The 27,978-nt window shown below is 41.1% G+C and overlaps 1 protein-coding gene across 1 annotated transcript; it reads left to right on the forward strand.

Moving 5' to 3' along the window:
- Nucleotides 1-481: 481 nt before the first annotated feature.
- LCT (lactase) lies at nt 482-27,978 on the forward strand. The gene is made up of 17 exons (XM_067549517.1): nt 482-1,139; nt 2,364-2,443; nt 3,798-3,881; nt 7,106-7,208; nt 8,420-8,498; nt 9,243-9,951; nt 10,321-10,966; nt 13,394-14,956; nt 16,139-16,407; nt 16,612-16,902; nt 18,734-18,932; nt 19,724-19,926; nt 20,451-20,560; nt 22,487-22,621; nt 24,823-25,046; nt 26,690-26,926; nt 27,745-27,978. The coding sequence occupies exons 1-17, from the start codon at nt 482-484 to the stop codon at nt 27,954-27,956; spliced, it is 5,802 nt and encodes a 1,933-aa protein (XP_067405618.1). The 3' UTR covers nt 27,957-27,978.

Below are 27,978 nucleotides of genomic sequence, written 5' to 3' on the forward strand. Positions count from 1 at the left end.
ATTACCCCCATGCTAACTGTGGTTCTTCAAAATGCATTGTCCACACACATTCCACAATCTACCTTCCATCCCCATTAATTCAGAGCCCTGACACATGGGATTCTTTATTGGCAAGGGAACTTGAGAGGTGGTTGAGGCTTCCCAACCCTTTATATCCTCAGGTACTGTGCTCACAAAGACTTCACGGGCACAGGTGCAACCCAAAAAGACACTGCTGTTCAAAAGATTCTGATCTACGCACCAGGAGTGGAATTTGTATGGACAACACACCTCAAAGAACCACCTTTCTTACAGTAAGGCAAGTACGCATATTTTTGTTTGTATAATCTATGCCTTGCTAAATGGGGCAGCTGTGAAGTGTTTTATCTTTGTCGTGCTAGCTGCTCCTGGGTATGTTATCTGCAAGTTAAAGGTTAATTTTATTATCTTTGCTTTAGCATAAATAGAATAGGAAACTGCTCTCTGAAGCAGGTTAGCAAAGATGGGTCTGGGTTGCAAGGTAGTCTTAATTTTTCTTTTCTTTTCTCCTGGTTGTGGGATAGACTGGAAACTAGCTCAGAGTTTTATTGCCATTGCTGGTCCCCTAAACAATGACTCGGTAAGGAATTTAAATCTTCAAAACAAGCTCCTAGGCAAAGAGGCTCTTGATATGGCAATGGATGAAGGACATTATTTGTGCAGCCAGCCTTTTGTGGCTTCTCTGCCACAGTACTTCTCCTACCTTCATGCAAGTGGTGTGACACATTATAAAATCTTTATGTCTTGGATACACATTCTTCCAAATGGGAATGCCAAGAATCCAGATGAGACTGAAGTGCAGTGCTATCGACAACTTCTTAAGTCTCTTACTGCTGCAAATCTTAAGCCAGTGGTAATTCTGCATCATAAGCATTTGCCTGAGGTTGTGGTTATGCAGTCCACACTTGGGAAGCACAGCACCTTTGCCGACCTCTTCGTGGAATATGCTGACTTTAACTTCCGTTCTTTTGGTGATTTGGTTGACATGTGGCTCACCTTTTGTGATTTGCCTGAGGTCATTGAGAGTCTACCCTATGATGATCCTCAGACTTCTCTCCAGATTCTAGCTGCTGCTCATGAAAAAGCTTATACAATCTACCATGAAAAATACTCTTCGAAAGGTAAAGTGAAAATGGGAATGGAATTCTGTTTGACTTTCCTAGACAGTGTGTGAAGTGATGAAACTGTAGTTGACTGGCTGGCTGCGTTTTGTTTTGTTTTGTTTTTGGGGGGGGGACATTTTGAATGATTGGTTTCTCTGAAATCTCTGCTTTTAAAATGATGACGTATTCCATTGTTGAGTTCACACTGTAAAGAACTAGCTAAATTACCTGCTGTTTTCTTAAACAGTTTGTGTCTTGGACATTTTTAAAGCGTGAAAATTGTGCAGTAAAGACGATAGTCTACATTAGAATGTATATAATCTAGGGCTTAATTCAGAGTCTTGCACTCATTCCTCAGTGACTCAGATCTCTTGCTGGCTTTCTTCTGTGTTCTTGTATTATGTTAAACTCACAGACACAAATGAAGTTAGTAGGAAGCTTCAATGCGAAACCTCCCTGGCTTCCTGCTATCGTGCCTGCCCAGCTCCTTGCAAGATAGTCTGTCTGGTGGGCTTAAGAGGAGCCAGGAAGCCTCGGCAGCTTGGACTTGTACATTAGTGGCTCTGGGGCCACCCACTAGACAGACTACTGTGAAGCTATGGCTCCCAGAGCTGGGCCGAGAATAGTAATTCCTTTCTGCAGAGAACTTGTGACATTTTTGGTTTTCATTCCTAATCAGAACAAAACAAAACTTCTAAATTCTCTGTGAAACTGAATTACCATTCTCCATCCAGTTCTAGCAGCCACCTCCACATGGGAGAGGCTTAAGGCTTTTTTCCCTTTAGTCCATATTTTAGGGACTTTTTTTTGTTGTTGTTGGCTTTTTTTAAGAGTCTTTAATGCTAGTTCATAGGTTTTGGTTAGAGATGAGGCTTGCTGTCCTGAAATTTTTCAATTTAGGGACTTTTTAAGTAGTTCACGTAGATTCCCAGCCCAGAACAAATTTATGAATAAAAATGCTAGTGCAAGAGAACCACCAAGGTCCTGAAAAGTAAAGGTCTTGCTTAGTGACCCATCAGACCTAGAACTTTTCCACTGAACTTCTGGCATTCTGTTGAGCAGTCTAGGACACATGCTGAACTCCTCCTTTTTTTGACCCCAACTAGATGGACATCTTTTAAATAATGTGATCAGGAAAAATTGGTTTCTAAGATGTATTGTGAATCTGCATCTTTCGTTCTTTCCCCTCTTTCTACTAAATAAATGATATAATAATAGGCACTTATTTTTTATATTTTTCAGATGGAAAACTGTCCATTGCAATAGAAATTGATCATGTCCCTGGGAGAGCACCATTGGGATCCCTCTCAGCCTCTCTTAGGGTGATACTTTATTTTCTTGGAACTCTTGTTTATTAACTTGCATTTGATTAGCAATTTTTATTTAGCGGAATAAAAATAACTTACTGCAATTGTAATTGGATCTACCTGATTCAGTAACGTCTGTTTATTTCAATAGTTTAATCATGTGAAGCTGAACTAATTTTAAACAATGACCAAATTGCCCTGTTGGTTTGGTGAGCATTACTTAAAAAGCATGGACACTGTTTTTATCAGTTAAAACTTCATCTGAACATTTTAGCACATGAGCAACTTCATTGGCATGAGTAGTCCCAGTAAAGTTGCACAGGTGCATAATTATTTTAGGAGCCAAGCCTTTGAGGGATTTAATGATATATTTCATTCACAATTTGCAGCTGTAATAATGTGCATGTTCTGCATGTATGAAAAGGCTACTGCAGAGAGATGCCAAACTGTCACTTTCCATGTGATTCCAATTAATAATAAAGGAGTTCACATTTTAAAAAATGACTAATAAAAATCCACTTTTCCTATTTTATTTCCTCTGTAACTCTTGTCTCTCACATTATTTTTCTAAAGGGCCCTGTAGGAGCTGTGGGGATGCTAATGGTTCCAACCTGAGCTATTCATGCTCTGTTGGCCAAGCATGTGTGGTTGGCACAATCTGGAGAGAAACCAGTCTCTTCAGACAAGTTGTCAAGCGAGGGCTTCGATTGGAGTGGGAGGCTGCAAGTTTAGAGCTCATCTTCTCTAGTGAACTCTCTGGAAAGAGCAAACACTATCAATCTGCTGGGCCCAGAAGATGCTAAGATTGTAATCAGTGAACAAATAGTTTTTAGGCATTTTAAAGTAAAATAATGAGGCAATATGTGCAGGTGTGGCATTATCAAAGACTTTTTACAATGTACTTTCTCCAGATGCATATTGATGAACTGTTCTGAACCTTATAGTCAGTTGCAAAACTTTATCTACAAGGCCAAGACTAATCATGAACTTCCTCAATCTTAACAGTTTAATAACTAATTGCAGATGATAAATGTTAAACACATAAAATACTCTATTTGAATAATTTGATCAGCTTCCATATCATTGTAATTTTCCTGAGAAACAACCGTATGGCTTTGGAAGGATTGTAAACCAAATGACACTGATTCTACATGGTGTTCAGTGGGATTGGTATGAATATACCCTTTCCTGATTCCCCCATTTCTGTAGGACTTCTGAGTCCTAGAACTACAGTCACTGATAATCTTTTAGCTACTTTATATAATACTTGATTTTAAGAATAGCTGCCAGTTCAAGGGGAACATGAATTATTTTTCTGAGCAATTTTTAATTATTTCTGGAGTAGTGATTTGCCTTGTCTTATTTCCAGGACTCTGTAGATTTTCTCTCGCTGAGCCTGCAATACAACTGTAGAAATGAAGTAGACTTGACAAGGAAGTTGAATGTGTTACAGGTAATTCCGAGCAATGTTTCAAAGTGAAAACTGTACTATAGAGATTTCTAGACTGCTTTGGACTTTTAGGGATCCAATCTGCTTTCATTTACGAAAGGACAAATCCTTCTGTGCCTGTGTGATTTGTGCCTGTATAACTGAGGGAAGAAATGTGCTCTTAATGTTTTAAATTCCTATGTAGAGATCTTCACCAAAGGGAAAATGTTCTAAATATATTGTGCATGTGGGGAAATGCATTTTTCACAGCTACTGTTTGAGTGCCCTCAGAGGAGATGGAGAGGGTTATTAAGGGGGTCAACTTTACCCTGAGATAACGTATCAGTGGTAGAATGGAGTAGATGTGTTTAAGTCCATCGTTTCCCATATAATTCCATTGAACTGCTGAAGCCATCTATCATATCTCTAGCTGTGGTTATGTGTAATATCTTAAGAAAGCCTATGCAATAGAAACAATTCATTTTACAGCTAATGCCTGTTTATAGCCACTTCCATATGAGGAACTCAAAGTAATTTACAGACCGTGTATTTGCCCTCTTAAACGTTCTGTGAACTAGGTGCATGTTGTCACAATTGAGGGAAACTGCACCTATATTTCCACTTAGTGGTCCAGCAAGGGCACCAACCCTCAGGCTTCTAGCCCCGTAGCCGTTGCCTTGCTTGGATGAAGCCCGATGTGTTTTTTTCCCTCCCGACTGGGATATTTCCAATCTACATAGCTCCCTGACTGTGCTATGAATTCACTAGCAAAAGACAGCCTGCCTAAGCAGACCTGCTTTGCTCCTCCCATCTGAGATAGCACACAGTGTAATTGCCAACCATTATAAGTTACCATGCAGCACTTCCTATGCTGGCCTATTTTATTCTTAAGGTAAAAGCATGACAGAGAAAACATTAAAACTGTAAAAGAACCTACATGCAGACTGATAAGATTGCCAGAGATCACCCTAACTTGGACATAGGCTCTGGCTGGTGATTAGTCTTCCAAAACCCATAAAGGGATCTCTTGTATGGTCACAAGTTCATAACCTCAGCTCAGAACTAACACCCAGTCTTATGAAGCCTCAGTAAACCCAGTCCTTCCAACCCTTCCTGAAGGATTGGGGACCTCCATGTTCATGTTCAGGTCCTGTTAATTTGCCGGATTAGGAAGCAGGCCCTGAGCCTGTTGTCTGTTTATCCCAAAATCCTTTCTTTCTCTGTTGTTCCCTGGAGAATCCAGTTTGAACTAGTATATTTGTACTTCTCCAGAGGGTGGCTTCAAAGGGCTGATAACTGGAGGAATTTAATTAGCATCCTCCTCCTCCTAGAGGAGTTGTATACAATCTCCATTACATCAACAATTGCATTTTTAATACAATGAACTCCGAAGATGTTAATATAAACATCAGTGATTTAAGTTGAGTTCCACAAAGTTTGTCCAGGATATTATCAGTTTGTCGAACAGGTTATCCCCATTTTTGCTGATGTGGGCACAGGGGTTGTGAGGGTACATAACAGGTGAGGAACAGAACAAGAAAGACATCCCAAGTTTGCTGATTCCTTCCAATCCCGTGCCTTAATAACATGACACTTGTTCCTCACTGAGCACTCAAATGTTAGGGTGTTGGCCACGTTTGACATAGAGAAAGATGGGAAGCTGCCTGTGCATCATCTACGCAAAACACGATAGTGGTTTAAAAGATGCCCATTGTCTTGAGAAATCCACAGACATTGATTGTACAAGCCACACAAGGCCAGGGAAATCCATGCTCTCTGAAGCATAAATAAATGGTTCTGTTTTGTCATCACAGGTCAGACAACAGCCATGCTAGGAAACAGCTGTGTGGTGCTCATTGGCATGTTGTTTCTTCTTTTCTAATTTACAACAGGTGTTTGAAAACAATGAAAATACATACACAGTTTGGGCAGTGATCATTGATGCATTGAGCAACTGAAATTACATACCACCTTTTATCCAAGACTTTCAAAGCTCTTTACAAATTCTTGCAGCATCCTTGTTAGGTGGGCAAGGAGTTTCACCTCCGTTTTACATACAGAGATGCTGTTTTATTCTATTCCTGCATTCTATTCCTGGCTTTACAACTGCACTAGCAAACTTTGTATCTGTAATTATTCACTTGTGGTAGCAGTGGTGGAAACATTAGCATGGACTAGGCTCATGGTAGGGTTAGGTGACACAATGATAAAAGTGCTAAAGGTCTTTTTTTATTAGTGCTCCCATCAGTTCTACCATAGATAATGAAATACAGCTACCAAATTTACTGGTGTAGGTGCATCCAGAAAAATTATTTACAGAGCCAAGAATGGAAGTCTCCTGGAGTTCTGGGTTCTGGAGTCGCCTGGCCAATTGACTCCCTCCAGTTAACCCTTTCATCAAGAGCTGGTCAAGCATTGTTTGTTGTTGAAACTGTTTCTCGATGAAGAACTTTTTCTTTGTCAGTTTTTTTTAAATGAAAAATCAACCTCCCAAAACTTTAGTCTTTTTAAAATAGAGGTTTTTTGTTTTTGTTTTTGTTCTTTTTCAGTTAGCCATTTTTAACCAGTTTTACTTATAAGCAGGGATGGAAACAGTATCAAATATCTCAGCTCTCTCTCCCTTCCCTTGTCCCTTCCCCCAATCACATGAGCCTTTTACTTCTACCCTTCCCAGGTTTTGACCCCAGGAGCAGGCAAATGAGCTTTATACTCTTCCCCACTGCTGACTAGTGATATTTTGAGCGCCGGACCATTCTTGTCTCTGCCAGGTCTGCCTTGGCCCTAGACATTGCTGCTGTTTTGAGCATCTTGCCTTACTGCCTCCTCTACTGCTTAGCATGAAGCAGAATGCAGACTCCAGCAACAACAGGAAACTGGGCGAATCTGCCATGTGGTCTGGCAGAAATGCCCTGATTCCTTCATTCCTCTAGCTATAGATGCTCTGTCCCACAGTACCACCTGTAGGCTTCCCAGGAAACAAGCCCGTTCTCTAAATGTATACCCAAGGGTGAATACTGAAGAGGCTTCATAGGTATGTATGTGCATATTCTATGTAGTACAAACAATGCAAAATATTTTCACCCCCACTCTTGATTATGTGTTAATTTGCCTTTAAGCATTCTTATCCCTGACATGCAATTTATCAGGTTTTAAATTCCATGTTGAAAATAACATATGCCAAGCATGTAGCTGTGCTGGCCGTTGCTTATCTCCTTCATGTCACTTGATGTTATGTTTTTATTTTACAGACTATCAAGGAGAATACAAAAGTTTTGCTCTTTAGTCTAAAACTTCATGAATGTAACTCCATGAAAGAGAATCCATTTATACCAATAGCTAGCATTTTCAAGGGTAAGTAACGTGTTCAGAAGGAAGGACGGTCTTGTGGTTAAGGCACCGGACTGGGGCTCAGGAGACTTGATTCAGTTTCCAACTCTGCCAGAGACTTCTTGTGAGATGTAGGGCAAGTCGCTCAATCTTAATGCCTCAGTTCCCCATTTGTCAGATGCGATTTAATATTTCCTTCGTCTCATCCTTTGTCTGTTTCATCTGCCTAAATTGTCTCTTACTGTTTGTACAACACATTGTACAATGGGGCCTTGATTTTGGTTGATTCCTTTAGTCTCCACTGTACTACAAACAAGAAATAATAATAAACCACATTTTGGTTGAGCATCTAAACTATAAAGCTAACATTTCAGGGACTCTGAACGTAACCCTCCCAAGCAGGAAGTATTGGGAAAAGATAGTTTTTAAAAGACTGGATTTCAAACCACAAGCTTCTGTTCATCGTAATTTCTCCTGACGAAATATGGTCATTTCCCTAAATCCCTTCAACACATCCCTTGTTCGTCACCCACACAAATCTCCCAGCACAACCCACATGCTCACACAAGTCATCTGTTTAAGGTTTCTTAGAGCTACCTGCCCAAGGAATGGGGTAGCTTAGAGAGCTGCCTGCCTGGAAAGTGGAGCAGCTTGGTGAGCCGCCTGCTGATGGAATCGACAACCTTCCATCCCCTCCATCTCCCTGATTAACTGCCAGTCTGTGCCCCTTCCCAAACAGAGCATCGATCCTCCAGAATCAGAGGGCTATGCCAGCAGTCATTTGGCTGAGTTGCACATGCGTCAACCTGAGTTTTGTTAAAACCGCCAAGGCGTGGGAGGGGGGATGAGTGAGAGGGATATGTAAATGCTGCTGTTTGACCAAAATTGTAGAAAACCAGGAACACTAAGCTCATTTGCCCAAAGCAATCCTGAAATTGCCTGCCTGAAAGTGTTATCCTTACCGTAAACTTGAGTTTTTACCATAAAGCAACAGGTCATCACTAGTTTTGCTGTTAAGGTAAAGGGGGAGAATGAAAGAAGGTGGAAAAAACGAGAATGGGAGAACAATACAAAGTAGCTAGGAGAGAAGTTTTATTGTAGCTAGTTAGCACTTAGACAAATCTGTACATACACAAACGTTTATCAGGTGCCTATGGGGAATTGAACTGGGCTGACTAATATCAGAAGTCACATGTTTTATTGCAACGAAGTTGTGTTTTTCTCTTGTTTTTCAGCCATTAATCAATACAAGGCATCGGCAATAGGATATGATGTTAATGAATTCTTAAAGTACTCACCAGATCATACAATTAGGTACATAGTTTTTGTTCCTTAAGTAAAGACTTATAAACTGTCATATCCTGTAGAAGAAAGTGTACTAGAGAGACTGTGTCCTAAAGCCTTTAATAAACATACCACTTCAAATCATTTTAAAATTCAGTTTCTTTTTAAATAGAAGTGCTCTGCATTTCTTCCTTCCTCATTCATCCAGATTGCATCAGGACTATCAGAATATCTTGTACTCCTGTAGATCCTGACCCCATCACTACATCTTACAATAAAATGCCTTCAAAAAAGGCATTGCCATTCATGTGAGGCTAATTGGATTATACACAAGTGTATATGGTAGCTGGCTCTGTACAGGGAGTCTTTGCGAACTGCACTAGCATCGTTCATTATAGTAAGTGCCTCACATTACAAGTTTTGCCCTTGTGGGCTTGATCAGCTACATAGCTGAGTGGATGCAGTGCTCATGGAGTCAATATGTGCCACATGGGTTTTGTCTTCCTCTTTGACTCAGGTGTAGTCAGACAGGCCATACCTCCCCCAAAATACTGGCTTAGAAATGTCTCTTACGCAGGTTTGTAGATTTAGTCCCTCGTACACCAGAAGTGAGAGATGATAGAACACTGGATTGATCACAGCATTAAAATAACACAATGTAGGTAGTATGTTTGAGCTGAAAAAGAATGACTGTTTATTAGCCTTATAGTCTGCAATTTGTAATAATGGCTCTCATCACGACTTTTAATTGTTTTTTTTTTTTTTTATCTCTAGTTCCCATGTGGATAATATGGTTATCCAAAAAAGACTACAAGAGAGCCAGGCTGCTGTCATTTCTCCTCTCTCCTCCTATCAAACAGTTTGGGAAACTTTTGCTAACCAGTCCGAATTGGAGAGAGACACTTTTGTTCATGATGTTTTCCCAAATGGTTTCCTCTGGGGCACATCCACCGGATCCTTTAACGTTGAAGGAGGCTGGGCCGAGGATGAAAAAGGAGAGAGCATTTGGGATTGGTTTGGGCACCAAAATCATGTCCACATGAATCAGACCGCAGATGTGGCATGTGACAGCTACCACAAAACTGACTATGATGTTTACCTGCTCAGGGGTCTTCAGTCAAAGCTGTACAAGTTTTCTATATCCTGGCCCAGGATTTTTCCCGCTGGCATTGGAAACAGCTTCAGCCCCCAGGGTGTAAATTACTACAACAAATTGATAAACACCTTACTCGACTCTAATATTGAGCCCATGGTGACCTTGTTCCATTGGGACCTACCACAAGCACTCCAAGATCTTGGTGGATGGCAGAATGAGAGTATTATTGATACATTTGCAAACTATGCAGACTTCTGCTTTGCCACCTTTGGGGATCGGGTTAAATTTTGGATTACTTTCCATGAACCTTGGGTCATTAGCTACGCTGGCTATGGCACTGGACAGCATCCCCCAGGAATCACCGATCCGGGAGTAGCATCTTATAAGGTACCCACAAAGAGGAGCTTGCATTGTTGGGTCTGTTGTAGTTGTGCTTTTTCTTTGATTAGATTCTGTTTGTGTTGATTCTGTGACCTGATGGTGGGGAAACCTCAAATAACCTGTATCATTATGCAGAGGCTTAGCCTCCCCCAGCTTCTTATACACGCTGCTCATGGTGACAGGAAAAGTGTCTTTCCTTATTTGATTCAAACTAGTTTAGGTAGCACTTTATATGAATTTGATGGGGGTTTTGTGTTGGGTAAGAATGTTTAATTTTTGGTTGTACGTAATGTTCATGTTTAAAAGTTCTTAAACTGCTGGCTACAAATCCGCGTGCAGTGCCTTGACACAATTCCTTCCTTCTTTTCTCCCAAGGTGGCTCACTCCATTATTAAGGCGCATGCAAAAGCTTGGCACTTATATGATGACAAATATCGTTCCCAACAGCATGGTAAGGTGGGAATGGTGCTGAATTCAGATTGGGCCGAACCCAAGACCCCAACAAGTTCTGAGGATGTGAAAGCAGCTGAGCGATACATGCATTTCATGCTAGGCTGGTTTGCTCACCCTATATTTGTTAATGGTGACTACCCAGATATCCTGAAGTCCCAGATCCAGCAGAAGAACCAGCAGTGCTCTATCTCAGTTGCCACCCTCCCTTCATTTAGTGAGGAAGAGAAGTCCTTAGTGAAAGGGACTGCAGATTTTTTTGGTCTTTCTCATTACACTTCCAGACTGATCAGCACTGTGGCTAATGACAGCTGTATTCCAGGCTATGAGAATATTGGGAACTTTTCCCAACATGTTGATCCTTCTTGGCCACAGACAGCCTCATCTTGGATCAGAGTGGTCCCTTGGGGGCTGAGAAGGCTGCTGAAGTTTGTTTTCCAGGAATATACAGGGACTAGGATCCCAATTTATATTGCAGGGAATGGTGTGCCAACAGAAGATGGAGGGGATGTTATTAATGACACAAAGAGAACAGATTATTTCAGGCTGTACATCAACGAGGCTTTAAAAGGTATGTAATATTTGTTTTTAAAAAATGTTTAGCCATTAAATTTCTCCAGTGTTTTCACTTTAATCTGTGAACATTCTCACTTGTGTGGTACCATTAAAGCTACATCCTCTGCCAACTGCAGCCACTAGATGTGTCATGATCCCACATTCTTGAGCAAGACTATTGACTGACATTCCATTTAGTAGAGGGAAACGGTTTATGTGCATACTATATGCAGTATTGTAACTGTGTTGGTTTCAGGATATTGGAGACACAAGCTGGGTACTTCCCCGAATTATACATGGAGCTCTAGGAGGTGGTGGTGGGATTTCTGCTGAGGATGGCATGCAGCTCTTTGTAAAAGAAGCAGGTCTGTGGCTCCACACCAGAGCAACTGTTAGCTTCCCTTTCCTTCTGGTACACCTTTTGTAGCTCCTTGACTTTCATGCATCACTGCTGCTGATCCCTCTTGTAGTCCTTCTCCTCCATGCTCTGAGTAATCTGCTCTTAGATGGTCATGTTTCTATGGCTGAATCGGAGCTGTGCTTGCACAGCCTCTTTTCCCCACAGACCCAGGCGATCCAACACCTCCTGAGCAGTCCAGGCAGGAGTGCATCTGTAGCATGTAGCTGGCATGGTCAACTGGGCAGGTGCTAGGTGTGTTCTAGAATTGGTAGGTGTACTCTCCAAGCCGGGCAACTAGGAAATGGAATTTCAAAAAGTCAAGGGGCTTTAAAGAATTGGGGCATGTACCTGACCTGCTGGGCAGTGGAATTCAAAATGTTAATGGCGGTCAAGGTGGGGCATTGTGGGACACTTCCTGGAGACCACTAAGGTTGATATAAGTAATGCAGTGTCTACACTGATGCTACGTTGACCTAACTTCAGCCTAAACGCTACACCTCTCATGGAGGTTGAGTTATTAAATTGGCTTACTGGGTGAGCTATGTTGGTGGGAGGGAAATTTTAGCATGAACACTTAGGTTGACATAAACTGCCCTCCGTTGACCGAACTCTGTAGCGTAGACCAGGACTGAGTACGTTTCTGAGACCTGAAGAAAAGCTCTGTGTAAGCTCAAAAACTTTTCATCAACAGAAGTTGATCTAATAAAAGATACTACCTCACCACCGTGTCTCTCTATGTGCTTACTATGTAAGGCTGGCAAACTTGGGCCCAATCCTGAATTGAGCTCTAAGGGAAGACCCTTGTCTTCATACAAAGCCCTGCTGAATTTGTGACACAATCACCTGCATGATTTATACTATTACATCTGTTTGTAGTCTCCATGGAAGGGTTGGGAACTGAATACACAAGGCAAGTGAACTGCCCTCCCAGCTGAGTAGAGATTCCCTGCTGGTTGTAGGTGATGCATCTTGATAGGGCAATGTGAGGAAGTGGCACTGCTGCTACTACTATACATGTTCTGTGGTTAATTAGAGGACTTTCTCCAGGAAAGTCCAACCAGTACTGAATTTACATGACACTCTTGTTTAAATATAATAGTAAGCCCATTAGAGATCCATACACTTGTAATGGCTAAAAACACTTGACTTTCAAAAATAAGCATGTTGACTCAGGAAGCAAGAGGGCAGAAGAAGAAATCAAAAATGAGACTTTCAAAGGCACAAATAGTCCTTAGGCACCTAATTCCCATTGATTTTTTTGAAGGGAGTTAAGCACCAAAGAGCAACTTGTGCCTTTGAAATTCTGCCATATGGTATCACAGCTCATAGTGACTAGGTTGTTGGGTCAGTTTATAGTTGCAGTTTTGTAACTATCTAAATCTCTTCCCCCCCCAAGTACAACAAATTGTGTCTTGTCAATCATCGTATTCAGTGATTAAAAAAGTTATAAATTATAGCCCTGAAAATACTCTGCCAAGGAGACTTGAGGTTATTTTTCTTAAATAAACAAGGAAAAGAGTTAGGGGAAACATATTCGTAGTATTAACACAATTCCTTTTCTTTGAGCAAGTCCATCTCAAATTTTAAAAAAAATCAAAACAAAATATTTTTAAAAAACAATATTTTTAATCTCAAAGAACAACTTATGGAAAAGTCATCATGCTCTAGGTGTTATAAAAGTACAGGCTAGCGAGTGCATTTATCACTGCCAGTGGTTTTTTTGCAGAGAAAAGTCCCGTTACTAATAGAACAGAACTGGGCCAGTTTTTTGGAGTCAAAAGATCCTAGATTTTATCCTCTACACAACGTTTGTTGACATAGATGACTATAGTGATATATATCTGCACAGTACAGAGATTAATTACAATGTCTTATGGTGACTGGTGTTCTTAGATACATGAGATACTTTGGTCTTTAACCTCACAATGCATCCTTGAGTGTGTGGGTATTGAGCTGTTATCCTTGTTTGTTCCTTTGTGTAACATTGCTATTGTACAGAAAAATATTCAAAGTCTAACATATTTTTCTATTATGCCTTAACAGCTATAAAGCTAGATGCAGTTGATGTTCAGACATATATTGCCCGATCCTTGATGGATGGTTTTGAAGGCCCAATGGGTTACAGTCAACTATTCGGACTACATCACGTGAATTTTGAAGATGGCAACAGACAAAGGACACCAAAGGAGTCAGCATATTTCTTCTCCAATGTTATTGAAAAGAATGGTTTCCCCACTGAAGTCGTGGGCAGATCTTTTCAGTCACTGACATGTGATTCACCTCCACCATCAAAGTTACTCAGTTTACCAGCATCTGAAGTACCTTCAAATGCAGAGATTGTTTGGAAAAAGTTCTCAACCCAAACTAAGTTTGAAAGGGACATATACTTCTATGGAACCTTCCCAGATGATTTTACATGGGGTGTGTCCTCCTCTGCCTACCAGATTGAAGGAGGTTGGGATGCAGATGGCAAAGGTCCTAGCATTTGGGATAACTTCACCCACATCCCAGGGAACATAAAAAATAATGAGACGGGAGATATAGCTTGTGATAGCTACAACAAACTAGCTGCAGATCTTTACATGCTGAGAGCTTTAAGAGTAAAAAGCTATCGCTTCTCTCTGTCTTGGCCTCGCATTTTTCCTAGTGGAAGAAATGATTCCATAAATAGACACGGGATTGATTATTACAACCAACTTATAAATGGTTTGATTGCAAGAAATATCACTCCTATGGTCATTCTGTACCACTGGGATCTGCCTCAAGCTCTCCAGGACATTAATGGTTGGGAGAACGATTTATTGATTGAACTATTTGATAGTTTTGCAGACTTCTGTTTCCAGACTTTTGGAGACAGGGTGAAATTTTGGATTACATTTAATGAACCCTTCATCATTGCATGGGCCGGATATGGTTTAGGAGTGTTACCACCAAACATGAAGGATAATCCAGGTCACACTCCGTATAAGATTACTCACACGTTACTAAAAGCTCACGCCAGGGTCTATCATACGTATGACCGCAAATACAGAGCAAGTCAGAAGGGGGTCATTTCTCTGAGTCTCAATACTGAGTGGGTTGAACCAAAGAGACCAGATGATCCTAGAGATGTGGAAGCAGCAGATCGCTACCTGCAGTTTACTCTAGGGTGGTTCGCACACCCAATTTTCAAAAATGGTGACTACCCAGAGGCCATGAAATGGACAGTAGGGAACAGGAGTGAGCTACAGAACCTGCCATCCTCACGCCTGCCAGCTTTCACAGTGGAGGAGAGAGAGTACATCAGGGGCACAGCTGATGTCTTCTGTATCAACACCTACACCTCAAAAATTGTAATGCATAAGACCACCAGGCTGAAACCATTCTCTTATGAAAATGATCAGGAGCTATCGGAGGAGGTTGATGCATCCTGGCCTACCTCGGCAGTTACAGGAATGAGAGCTGTGGCCTGGGGTCTCAGGAGGCTGCTGAATTGGATTAAAGAGGAATATGGCAATCCCCCAATTTACATAACTGAAAATGGGGTGGGAACACAGACCAAATCAAATGTTGACGACACTAGCCGGATATTTTTCTACAAAACATACATCGATGAAGCTCTGAAAGGTATTGGAGTAATTTACAGTAGTGCTAGCATGACGATGAAAGATTTCCACTGTCATGGGCTCCAGGCCTGCTCTTTCTACCAGTGAGGAATGTCTTTTAAAAAATAAGTACTCTTGTGTCTTGCCCAACACACCAGAAAGTGAAGGCGCTTAGGGTGAGATGTGCAGCTTGTCAGGTCTAAATTGGATGTCATCCTTGAAATATTTCTACAAAACAAAAATTGACCCCCATCTTCTCTATGCTCACCTTCACTTAGCATTTTACCTTACTTTCCCATCTCTTATGTTATGCTGGCTGATGCGTCTGGCATGGATATATTGAGTCAGGCCTGAATAGACAATTACCATCCAATGGTGGTTCTGAATTAGGAAGCTTTCTCTGACATTGTCCATTCCATGGCCAGACAGCACAAAGAGGCTGCAAAGCTACTTTAAACAGCCTGTTGGGGATTCCCCTGGTTTTGGGGCATCTCCAGGCATCAAAGAACCAGCAAGGCTGGCTCGGCACATCCCTACATCACGTGGTGTAAGAGTGTGTCGGAGGGGAAGGGGATTGGCTGGAAAACATGGAACTCTTTGGCTGTGGCATGGCCCCTTGGGAAATGTTGGAGCTAGGCATTATTTAGTGCAGCCTTACGGATCTGAGGCATGGAGACTTGATTTTTCTATGCGCAGGCTTGGGGATAAAAGGGGAATTTGATTATTTTAATTCAAGTAACTAAACTAGAGATGACCTGGTGCCATGAATTTCAGCTCTTGACTTTGAGAGAAAGTTTAGGGTGTTCACATTCAGGGTTTTCACCTTTCCCCCCCTGCCTAAACTAGAACAAACAGAAAAGACACTGGAGCCTTACAAAACTTTCACTTTATTGTCTTCTGATAAATGCTGATTGATAAACCATGCTGCAGTGTACTGACTTTGTGTACGTGATACTGCCCTCTAGGTGTTGGCCCACCGAAAGAGTAAGGGATGCTTCTAATGCTACTAGCTGAGGAAAGTCTCCTTTAGCTCAAAGACAAGGGTTCTAGTCCCAGTTTCCCGAAGGAGTGTATGGTTCATCTAGTGTTCGTGTTCGCAGATGTATCCTTTTGTGATACTTTTATAGTTTACATTATACTTCACTGATACAGTTCTATCATGTATGCTGATCAAGGAACTATTTTCTTTTAAAAATATTTTCAGCCTATAAGATGGATGGCGTTAATCTTCAAGGATATGTCGCGTGGTCTCTCATGGACAACTTTGAATGGTTGAATGGTTACAGTGCAAGGTTTGGACTGCACCAAGTTGATTTTGAAAATCCCAACAGGCCAAGAACCCCTAAACGCTCTGCTATGTATTATGCTGAAATCATACGCAACAACGGGATCCCATTACCAAAAGAGGATGAATTTTTATATGGGGAATTTCCAAAGAACTTTTCCTGGAGTGTTGCAACCTCAGCATATCAGGTTAGGAAATCATAATGCCATCTGTATATTACCAGTGAACAACTGATTGTATTCAGAGAACATTCAGAGCTTTCATAAAATTGGGGAAGCTTATAATAGCTAATATTGGACTGGGGAATGCAAAGACATTTGACAAAGTATGTCCTAAAATTGGGATTTAACCTCAAAATCAGGAGATAATTTTATATATATATATAATTATAGATTGAAGGAGCCTGGAGAGCAGATGGAAAAGGACTTAGCATTTGGGACCAGTTCGCTCATACTCCCTTGAAAATTAGCAATGATGAAAATGCAGATGTAGCTTGTGACAGCTACCACAAGATTGAGAAGGACTTGGCTAGTCTGAAAGGTCTCAAAGTGTCTCACTATCGCTTTTCAATCTCCTGGCCCCGTATTCTCCCAGATGGAACTACAAAACATGTAAATGAAGCTGGATTAAACTACTATGAGAGGCTCATTGATGCTCTCCTCGCATCTAATATTAAACCTCAGGTAAACATCTATATATAATAATATTCCAGGACTGTCACTGTCTGTCTGTGTGTCATTTAAAAGCCTTGAATGTCTGTTGAGTCAATGTGAAGCAATGGAAACAGTTGCTAGCATGGTTGAGAGCTCTTTTTGTTTAGAATATCACCAGGTTTGATCATCGCTGGTATTTGCCATCTGCTACCATCCAATTTTTAAGTTCTCAGCCGTTTTTGGCTTTTTAAAAAATATGACTTTACACTGGTATGATAGCACAGGCTTTCCAGTCCTACATTTTTATGATTCTACTAGCTGAAGTAACCTCAAGAGGTCATCTTGCCCATTCGCTCACACTGAGGCGGGATTAAGTACACCTAAACCACCCCTGACAGCTGTTTGTCTAACCTGTTCTTAAAAACCTCCAGTTTTTAAGATGGTGAATTCCTTAGATAACCGGTTCCAGTTCTTAACTAACTTTATAGTTAGAAAATTTTACTTATTATCTAACCTCAGTCTCCATTGCAGCAAATAATGGTGTTGGACTGTCACTCCCATAGAAAGTTATTATAAACAGTTGGATAACAAAGATAAAATTCTTCATTCTCTCAAATTGTCATGTGCAATCATTCTTGAGCCCCAGTCCTAAGAGGTGCTGAATTCCCTCAATTTTTATAGACTTCAGGTGGTTCAGAGTTTCACAGGATTGAGCCCCATCTGTGTAAATAACAGAATCAAAGTTTATTTTCCATTTCAAACATTAAACTCACAAATGTCTTAGCTTAGCAAAAAATAGGAATTTTATTTAAATGGATAAAGAGAAACCACATCTTGGGTTTTCCACTTGCAGTCCTTGTGGTGTGAAATGTGGGGCTGAGAAGAAATGCTTGATGCTCATGGAATCTTGGGTTTGTTTGTTTTGTTTGTTTTTTTTAAATTTCTAAATTTATAGGGCTGTCAATTCACTGCCTTCCACTGGGTGGATGCGGGGAGGGAGGAGTTACTAGATTCCAATTTTAGCTTGTTTTGATGACAATTCCAGAACTGGTGTGGTACTAGGGTAGCAATAGTCACCCACTTGGGTCCATTACTGGGCTGTTGTGACTGTTCATTACACTAAGGCTCAAATCCAAACCTGGCATAAATAAGTGCCTCTCCAGGGCTGGATTTTTACCAATGTCTGAAAAGACTGTAGAAGAAATGAGTAGTTACAGTATTTGTGGATATTAGTGACTACTGAATTGAGCCGCACACAATACAGGCTTCAGGAGACTCCCTTTGTTACAAAACAATTACAATAGAATCTCAGGGTTATGAACACCGGAGTTATGAACTGACCGGTCAACCACACACCTCATTTGGAATTGGAAGTACACAATCAGGCAGCAGCAAAGACCCCCCACCCCCTCAAAAAAAAGGTAAATACAGTACATTACTGTGTTTAAATGTAAACTACTAAGAAGAAGGGAAAGTTTAAAAGAAAAGATTTGACAAGGTAAGGAAACTCTTTCTGTGCTTGTTTCCTTTAAATTAAAATGATTAAATGCTGCTTTTTCCTTCTGCATACTAAAATTTCAAAGCTGTATTAAGTCAATGTTCAGCTGTAAACTTTTGAAAGAACAACCATCACGTTTTGTTCTTCACAGTTACGAACAACCTCCATTCCTCAGGGGTTCATAACACTGAGGTTCTACTGTAATGTTAATGCCTTCAGTCCGCGATAATCATGTGATCATAATGCAGGCTTTGTATTTGTAAATAATGTCATGTCACTTGTTCATTTCTTCATAAATGAGAGTGAATCAGTGGCTATCTTATAAAGTAACTAGTGATGTTTGTAACTTCTCTCTCTACGTAGGTAACTATTTACCACTGGGACCTCCCACAGGCCCTGCAGAATGTTGGGGGATGGGAGAATGAAACTATAGTTCAGAGATTTAAAGAATATGCGGAGTTCCTTTTCCAAAGGCTGGGAGAGAAGGTGAAATTTTGGATAACCCTCAATGAACCCTATATCATCGCAAATCTTGGCTATGGCTATGGCACATCTGCTCCAGGTATGTCTCCTGTATTGAAGCTGCATTCTCAGGTGCAAGTGAAATGCTCTGAGAAGCAAGTTCACAATTACTCAGGAGACAGAGAATAATTTTTTGGCTCAAAAGGCCTGAGTTTAATTCCTGAATCTGCCACAGACTTTGTGTGACCTTGGGCAAGTCACTTTTATGTCTATCTGCTTCAGTCCCTTAGCTGTAAAATGGAGTTAGTTTATATTGGGAGTTTCCAAATAACTTTTTTCATGGAACATTCCTTCTGCAACAAATTAGGTTAGGAAATAACAATGTAAATTGCTAGTGGACAATCAAAAGTGTATGCAGAAAACACCCAAAGCTTTTATAAAACTGGGGTTTTGCAAAGTTTTACTTAATAAGGGCATTGGAAGGATAAAATCTGTTGTTATGAGGTGATGGGTACTAGAGCACTGAGGGCCATATAATTACCCAGAAATGCAGGGCCATACAGTACCTCCTGTGGAGACATCTGCTGGTGATGTATGGGACCTCTACACGGATCCCTCATCATTTCCTTGAAATCATCCCCTCATGGGAAGTGACACAGCTTCACCACATCACAGATCTCCAGGAAGGGAAGAATTCCCTCAGTCCCTTGGAATTCTCTCTGTATGTTGTTCTGGACCTCTCTGCCCTACCAGGTTGGCTGTGGTGCAAGATGTGACTGCGTTTATTCATTTATTGGCAATTCTAGTTGTTCTTTTTGCGTTTCCCTGCTAGAAACGGCAGGTTTGGTTGTGGGAGCAGCACTGTCTCACCTCATGTATTGCTCTCTTCAGGAATCTCTGTTAGACCAGGTAAAGCCCCTTACATAGTAGGGCATAACTTAATAAAGGCCCATGCTGAAGTCTGGCATCTGTACAATGAAACCTACCGTCCTAAACAAGGAGGATTAATCTCCATTACCATTAACTCTGACTGGGCTGAACCAAGAAACCCTGACAAGCAGGAAGATATTGATGCCGCTAGGCGATATGTGCAGGTACAGTACACAGGAGATCTCACCAATACACGCTTTACTCTTTCTCACTCCCATTTTCCTAATCTCATAGTTATGGTAGTTGGTGCCTACTTACTGTGATGCAGACATGCCTAGACCTGGGTCTCTGCCTTACTATTTTCTAATAGATTGTTGCAGTGAACCAAACATAACACTGAGGCTCTCAATATCTTTTCATGTACCAACAGTATTAATAGTGTAAAACATCTTTAAGATTTTTGTCTCCCAGGGACACCTATTGCCTGCTTGATAATCCCCTGTAGCAGGGCTATTATACAGCAAGCAGCAGAGAAGAGCCAAAATAGTAATACAGCATCACAGCCTTGTTCTCACTGATAATGTAAGGTTCTTCCCTGCATCTCTTTTTTTCTCGTTCATTTTAAGATCAGTTGTTGGTAAATGGTATGGCACAAATTTTGACATTGGCTAAATAGGATATTAGTTCATGGTATTCGGTTGCAGATGTGTTATGTAACTCTGCACCCCTCTCGTATTTCTTGGCTTAGTTTTATGGTGGTTGGTTTGCTCATCCCATTTTCAAGAATGGCGATTACAATGAAGTGATGAAAACGAGGATACGGGAGCGCAGTCTGGCCCAAGGGCTAAACAAATCACGGTAAGAGCCTGGTAACATACTTGCTCATGTCTTGTTAACTTCTACCTTGCAAAATTCCACTGTTCTGGTAAGGATGTGTGGGTTGGTAAATATTGTGACAGGGTCAGACTAGAGGGCTACCGGAGAGTGCTTGAAGGCCAATATATCAGCCCCAGGCTCAGCAAGTCCCTTTTTCCCCTGGTAGCTGAGCAGGGGTTACTCCAAGTTAATTAACACACCTGGAGCCAATCAAGGCCCCACCCAGGACTTGTTAAAAGCCTCCCCTCCAGAGAAAGGGAGTGGCTGGAGTTGAGAGTGAGGTGAGCTACTAGAGAGTGTGTGAGCAGGCAAGACGCTGTCAGAAGCCAGGAGGGTTTAGGAGAAGGAGCAGGATGCTGGCAGACAAGAACCCTGCAGGTACAAAGACTGGGGGAAGGAAGAACCCTGCCTGAAGAGGACAAAGGACCTTTCCCAGGTCTGGAGGCCTGAGGGAAAAGACCTTTCCAGAAGGGGAAGCTAGAACTGGACATTTGGTTCGGCACTACCACGCCCACTGGGGCTGTCAGAGGTGAAGAGCCTCCCCTGGCAAGGAGGCCAGGAAGGGCCCCTGTCCAAACTGGGTGTGGACTTTAAGTCAAGGGGCACAGGGAAGTAACCCAGGGAAGCTAGCAGCTTTCCTGAAGCCAGCACTGCTTTGTCGCGTCCTTGGGTTGGGGCCTGGAGTCGAGGGTGGGACTGGGCCCCCCACTTCCTACCAGCCATTCACTGGAGGGTGGGCTATGGGGTGACAACCATAGGGTAGTGAGGAGGGGCAAGAGTCCCAGCGAAGAGGCAAGAGCCTCTGAGAATCAGAGACAGGACTGGGACCCAGCAAGGAGCGGCCATCTTAGAGAGGCTGTATTATCATCCCCCATAACTAGAGAGTGGAAGAACATTAAGGGGTGAAGCAGTTCCCTGACCTACCGCACTATTTTCTGCACATCTCATTTGCAAACAAAATGAATGCTTGTAAAATCACTTTCTTCAAGAACTTCTTTGGGGTAGTGACACAAACAGGCAGCTCAAAATTGTACATTGGATGCCCTGCATTGGAAGACCTAATATTCCTATATAGTTGCACTGAGTGTTACTTTCAACTGCTCTTAAAATGATTTGTTATATTGTTGTACATGAAAAATTGAAGCACAGCAACTCAAGAAACTTAGTTCAGAGGCACCAGTCTGGCCAGATGGTCCATAATTCCATTGTGATATCTCAGCCTTATCATGAGATGTTAGGAGAAACTTCTGTGCTGCAGGTCACCTTCCCTTTCTCAGAGTGTGGCTACACCCAGGCCAGCATGGTGAATCCTCTTCACTTTCATAGCCTGGTGTAGCAAAACAGGCAGAGCTTGCATTTGAGCTGTGGAGTATTTTTGATTCTTGAACTCTGAAAAGGTAAAGGAGTATTTGCAGATAAAATGCGGTCTTGAAGAAATTGCTTCGTGTACTCTGGAAGAGGTGTGGTTTGGCAGCGACAGCACATTAAATGTTTGAGTTCTGTTCACAGCTTGGGAAGGAGAGTGACCTGGTGGTTGACTGTCAAGATTCTTGTGTTCAAGTTCATTTCTGCCACTGTCTCACTGCATAACCTTGGCAAGTCTCTTAACCACTCTGTGTCTCTGTATTCCAGTCAATAAAATGGGTATTATGATGCTTTTAGGCTGAATACATTGATGTCTGTAAAGCACTTTTTGCTTCACAGTCACAGCAGGCTGCATAAGTTCAATTATTACTCATGATTAATGTTAACATTCTAACAGGTTTGTAGTTTCTTTAAGGGGATTCAATTTTTTCCTGAAACTGACTTGTTTTTAAAAAGGAAAAAAGATTTTTTTTGTATTCAATCCTTTAAATATTTCCCAGTAAAAGGAATTTTAATCTTTCTTGTTTTTCCCTTTTGTTGCAGACTACCAGAATTTACAGAAAGTGAAAAGCAGAGAATTAAAGGCACATTTGATTTCTTTGGTTTCAATCATTACACCACAATATTGGCATACAATTTAAACTATTCTTCTGCCATCTCATCCTATGACGCTGATAGGTAAGACATAAACATAAAGTTATAGTAAAAAAAAAACCAAAAAAACCAAAACACACTTCTGGAGCCTGTGTCAGCATGATCAGTGTTAAATAATACAAATCAACTTGACAGACCCTTGGCCTTTTAGATAGTTTTGACTTGGACTAGTAAAGTTTTCACTGGGTCAGAAGTTTGGGCACTGTTCAGAATTCAGGCAATAAATGTGATACTTGCTGCCCTTGCTCTATTGTCAAATGCATACGACCATGAATTTTTAGCAAGAACAGAACCACTAATAAAGGAAAATCTATTTGTCTATTCACATTTTTGTATCAGCTGCTGACAGTCTTGAAAACAGTATCTTCATCTGGCAATAATCTGCATTTGAGATGGCACAGTGTACTGGTTTTTAGATACTTAAGGTTTGTCTTTTCAATGTGTGTTAGTAATAATGGAATTTGTGTACCAACTACTGTTTTGAAACTTCAAGGGTTAAACAACTTTAATATTAAACATATTAAAGCGTCTTATTTTAATATTAAAATAACCATCTGGCCTAGTTTTAGATTTAGTAGATTAGCAAATATAGCCTGCTTTTATTAACGTTTTTGGTTTTATAGAGGAAGAGATGCTATCATGTTCCTCTCCATGTATGGTTCCACATAAATAGCTGTTTTGTCATCAATGTATGGAGGGCGTCTGGAGATAATTCCCATAACTTCAGGGAGAGCTGGGTGTAAATCACCCCCTTAATGAGAGAGATGATAAACACTGGTCAAAGGGGACCACGTTCTCTGACAAAGGAGATATTGCACCCAACTCCCATTAGAGTTATAGGAATTATCTACATATATGGAGAGGAAAATAAATGACCCTTATCATCCTGCTATCAGCCAAAAAATTAACCACTCACTGCATTAAACTATCAAATTGGATTTGGATGAGCTCTCAACAAGCAAGTAAAAGAATGGGGACACATCGCATAGAGGGAGGGGAGGGATCTAGAGAGCCCACTAGCATCCTCCTCAAATGATTGATTTAAAAGACTGCAGAAAAACTCTGTCAAATTTGGTTCTCTCTATTTTATGTCTATTTTTTGCTTTTTTGAGTTTTAATCGGTTGCACATAGAAATTCCCTTAAACTCAATAGAGCTCTATGAAACCTGCCCTTCCTTTTGAAGCTTGAACCCTTCTGTAATTTTAACCAAAAACTATATACACTATGGACTCAGTCCTGCATTGCTTGTGTCCCCAAAATTGCCATTGATGCACAAGGAATGCTGGATTGAGCGCACTCTCTCTCTTGGAGGTTCTGACGTATTTAGCTATACACTTTAGAACCTCCAAGAGAGCACTAGCACTAGACTGGATTATTTGAGAGAGACTGTTTGCACACACTAGCTAGCTTTTGATATAGGTGAAGCCCGGGGTTCTTAATAGACTAGTGAGGTTCACCTCCCCACACCCAGTCAGGATCATACCTCATTCTTGAGGCCACCACAGCAATTGCTTATCTGGAGAAAAGTCATGCTAGGGGAAGGTATTTATTTGTGATGCTGTTCTTTAAATTACGTTTGTTCTTTGTCCCATCTTTTGAAAAAACAATCGTTCTTTTAGGTTTTTATTTCACCCCCAACATATTCCTGTCTCCCTGTCCCTTCTCCCCCCACCAAATAAAAACCATTTGCTCTCTCTCCTCAAGCTCTTTTCCTTCTATGCCATCTTGTGGTCCTCTCAACCTTCACATGCTACCCAGTTCCCTGCTTCTCTTCATTTCTGCTGTCTTGCCAGTGCTACCCATGTCCCTTCTCCCTTATATGTGCTGCCTGATTTCCCTGCTCCCCTGAACAGTCTCCTCTCCCAGGGCCAGGTCTTGGTGATGACTGCCAGTGTCAGTAGACGGCTGCTTCTGTTATTTCAGTCCGAAAGACCCAGAAGTTGAAGGATAGAATTTGTCTGAAAGTCATTCATGTGATCTGTTAATATTTCTTGTTCATAAGCTATCCCAGGCATTTCTATAGAGCATATACTGTTGAATTGGAGACAGTAGCTCTTCAGGGAAGGAATCGGCTCTCTGTACAGGGCCTAGCACAAAGAAATGGCCTGGTTGGAACCTGTAGGCACTGCTGTAATACAAGTAAATATGAATGTACAATCTGATCCTTGGCCTAAGCTGTGGGAGTTGGCAGAATGTTTTATTGTTGTTGCATTCTTATCCACAGGGGCGTAGCTTCAGTAACCGACCGCAGCTGGGTGGGCTCTGGCTCCTTCTGGTTAAAGGTGACCCCCTTTGGCTTCAGAAAGATCCTGAGATGGATAAAGGAGGAGTATGATAGCCCTCCAATTTACGTTACGGAGAATGGAATTTCTGAACGTGGAGACCCAGGCCTCAATGACACTTGGCGAATACACTACTACAAAAGTTACATTAATGAAGCGTTAAAAGGTACAGGTTCCTTCAAATGAGTATCTAAAAACTGATCATCCCAATCTGTAGAAAGCAGTACTTTTGATCAGGCTAATGCTTTCACGTTTTCATTAACGGGAAACTTGTAACGTATTGCTCTTTCTTAGTTCAAGTGACATTGGCATCATCAGTGTTTTTGGGGCTTGTCTCAGAGAAGCAGTAACTCTTCTTTTTCAAAATGGTGTCCCTCTGGGTGCTCCACTTTAGGTGACTCTAGAGCAGTGCCCCTCATTTGGTGGAAGGGACTTCGGAGTCAGTTGGTTGGACAGATGAAAGTATTTAGTCCTATTGTGGCATCTCTCCTGGATGCATGATCAATTGCATACTGTTTTATTAAGTCTGTGCAGAGGCCCACGTAGCTGCCTTACATATGTCTGTAATGGGAACATAGGTTTGTTGTTAAGGCCTACTAGAGAAGTGGACATCGCTCTGATTGAATGTGATCTGGTTCCCAGGGGAGCTTGTAAGTTTTTTTTTTTTTTTGTTCTTTTGTGGCTTTTTTTGTTTATAGCATGAATGGATACATCCTGCTATCCACTTAGATAGTCTCTGAGTAGATATCTGTTTGCCTTTCTTGCGTTTTGCCACAGATCTGAAGAGTTTATCTGAGTGGGGAGTTGGGAGGAGGGAAAGAGATGGGATTTTATTTTTTTTTTAATTGGAAGGGAATAGGCAGGGTTAACTATTGACTAAAGTAAGGCTATTTCTAAAAGTTATAAGTATTAGGACGAGTTAAGTCAGGAACTGGTGAGGGCTCCGTCTCAGGCCATGGACGGTTGAGAAGGAATTGAGGGGGTTGGGTCATGCATGCGCCAAAAATGCACCAGCAGCAACATTGAGAGGGGAGCTGCACATGCATGGCCTGGACAAGTACTGCTGTAAAGATCTCTGATGTGGGATGCACTGACATCTATATTGGGAGCACCCCCAGGGACACCACTCAAAGAACAGTGAGAGTCAGGAGGGGAGGAGAGAGACTCCATTGGCTTCCACCAGGGCTAATTTTGCAAGGGGGCTGGAGCTTTCTTTGTCATTTTGAAATGAGCTCTGGCCCCGTTTGTAGGCCCATCACTTGTGAAAAAAGTGTGAATTGGCAGTACTACCCTTGACATGCCCAGATGAATCATCAGAATCATGAGAAATGGAAAATCATGCAGCTGTTCAAAATATGATCATATCCCCTCTTCATTGGGGGATGTCACAGCAGTCGTTTACACACTGTTTGCAATGTGAAGGCTGGCTTCAGTCTGGAAGACCTTCACTTTTTAAATGACAGCTTAGATTGTGGAGCACAAGTTACCAGCCATCAGAGAGTACTGACTTGCTGAGCCATTATGAGGTAGCTCACTTGGGTGCCTGATTTTCACATCAAAGATAAACAAAGTGTGAAATAAGGATTTCCCTTTAACTGTTAGTTCTAAACTAGAATTAAGGATGGCATGAAGTATGAAACCTGGCTTATATAGTAACTAATTCCTCCACCACTATGCATATCACTTTGATAGTGTACTGAATTGCCTTCCATGTTGACAGATGCCAAGATAAACATAGTAGATTAATAGGCCTTAAAATAAGTTAAATACCTACATGATCATGCTCTTACATTTGGTGCATCTCAACAGCTGTGGTACTTGATGGTGTTGATCTCCGAGGCTACACTGCATGGTCTCTGATGGATAACTTTGAGTGGGCAACAGGCTTTGATGAAAAATTTGGTTTGTATTACATCAACTACACCGATCCCAATCTGCGCAGGATTCCTAAAGAGTCTTCAAAATATTATTCGTCAATCATACAATGTAATGGTTTCCCAGACCCAGCAAATGGACCACATTTGTGTCTCCAGCCACAGCCTGAAGGTAACTAACTAGAAGCAGAACATAGGGATTAATATGATTAACGTTCATGGTTATCGAGTTCCAGAGGGGTAGCTGTGTTAGTCTGTTTTCAGCAAAACAATTAGCCTTTAAGGTGCCACAGAACTCTAACAAATTTAGATGCTGACGAAGTGGGTTTCTGCCCATGAAAGTTTATGCCCAAATAAATTTTAGTCTTTAATGGTTAAGAGCATCCTAATGATTTCTACATTTATGTAATAAAGTACATTACTTTGTCAAATTCCCTACAGTCCTAACACAATCCATATTAAGGGCTCAATTACGGTAATTGCTAAATGAGCTATTATTAGTGAATAATACAATTGGAAGTGATGTTTCTTACATTGAACTACATGGGGCTGCTTGCATACACTTTCAAATATTACTTTACATTTTTATGAATGAAGAAAAACATCTAGGACCAGTTGAATTAACTTATAAAGTTTTATTTCCTTGCAGTATGTACTACTTGTATCACACCTTTGGCATATGTGATGCTTTTCAAAACAGGGATTATTTTATTATTTTCAAAAGAGGTTCCTGAGAGTTAGGTAAACAAAGGCTGCATAAACTAATAATGATGGATGCTGGATTAATGAACTTTTTTGTTGGGGGAGGTAGGTCTCCTTGTAGTTGGTCATTTTAATTTGGACAATAGGTGGAAGAAGATAGGTTAGTAAGACAGCATACTGATTAGCTGCCCTCAAAGAGCCCTTAATAAGTAAGTGAGGAGAAATCCACTAGTTCTGTACATATAGTTCATAACAGGTATTAATGATTTTCAATTTTTGGCTTCCCAGGTACTACTGCACCAACTTCTAGCACAATGGAGCCCATGCACAACGTGTCCAGTGGGAAAGTAAAATTTTTGGGATTAGATCTAACTTCATCGAATGCACAAATAGGACTGTATGTACTCTTTGCTTTTGCTGTGATTGGTGTGTTAGGACTTGCTCTTTTTTCATACAAATGTAGTAAGTTATCCAAAAGAGTGAGGAAACTATCACGATAGAGTTAAGTAAAATGTAAATTTG

The sequence above is a fragment of the Emydura macquarii genome, unplaced genomic scaffold, assembly GCF_026122565.2.
Source record: "Emydura macquarii macquarii isolate MOO-44397 ecotype Brisbane River unplaced genomic scaffold, CSIRO-AGI_Emac_v2 contig_1253, whole genome shotgun sequence".
Lineage (NCBI taxonomy): Eukaryota > Metazoa > Chordata > Testudines > Chelidae > Emydura > Emydura macquarii.

What these genes read in the sequence shown, in the direction of transcription:
- LCT (XM_067549517.1), top strand. Translation starts at nt 482, where the DNA reads ATGGGTCTGGGTTGCAAGGTAGTCTTAATTTTTCTTTTCTTTTCTCCT. An exon ending in CATCGATGAAGCTCTGAAAG is followed by an intron (nt 14,957 to 16,138) that starts GTATTGGAGTAA and finishes AAATATTTTCAG; the next exon opens with CCTATAAGATGGATGGCGTT. An exon ending in CCGCTAGGCGATATGTGCAG is followed by an intron (nt 19,927 to 20,450) that starts GTACAGTACACA and finishes TTCTTGGCTTAG; the next exon opens with TTTTATGGTGGTTGGTTTGC.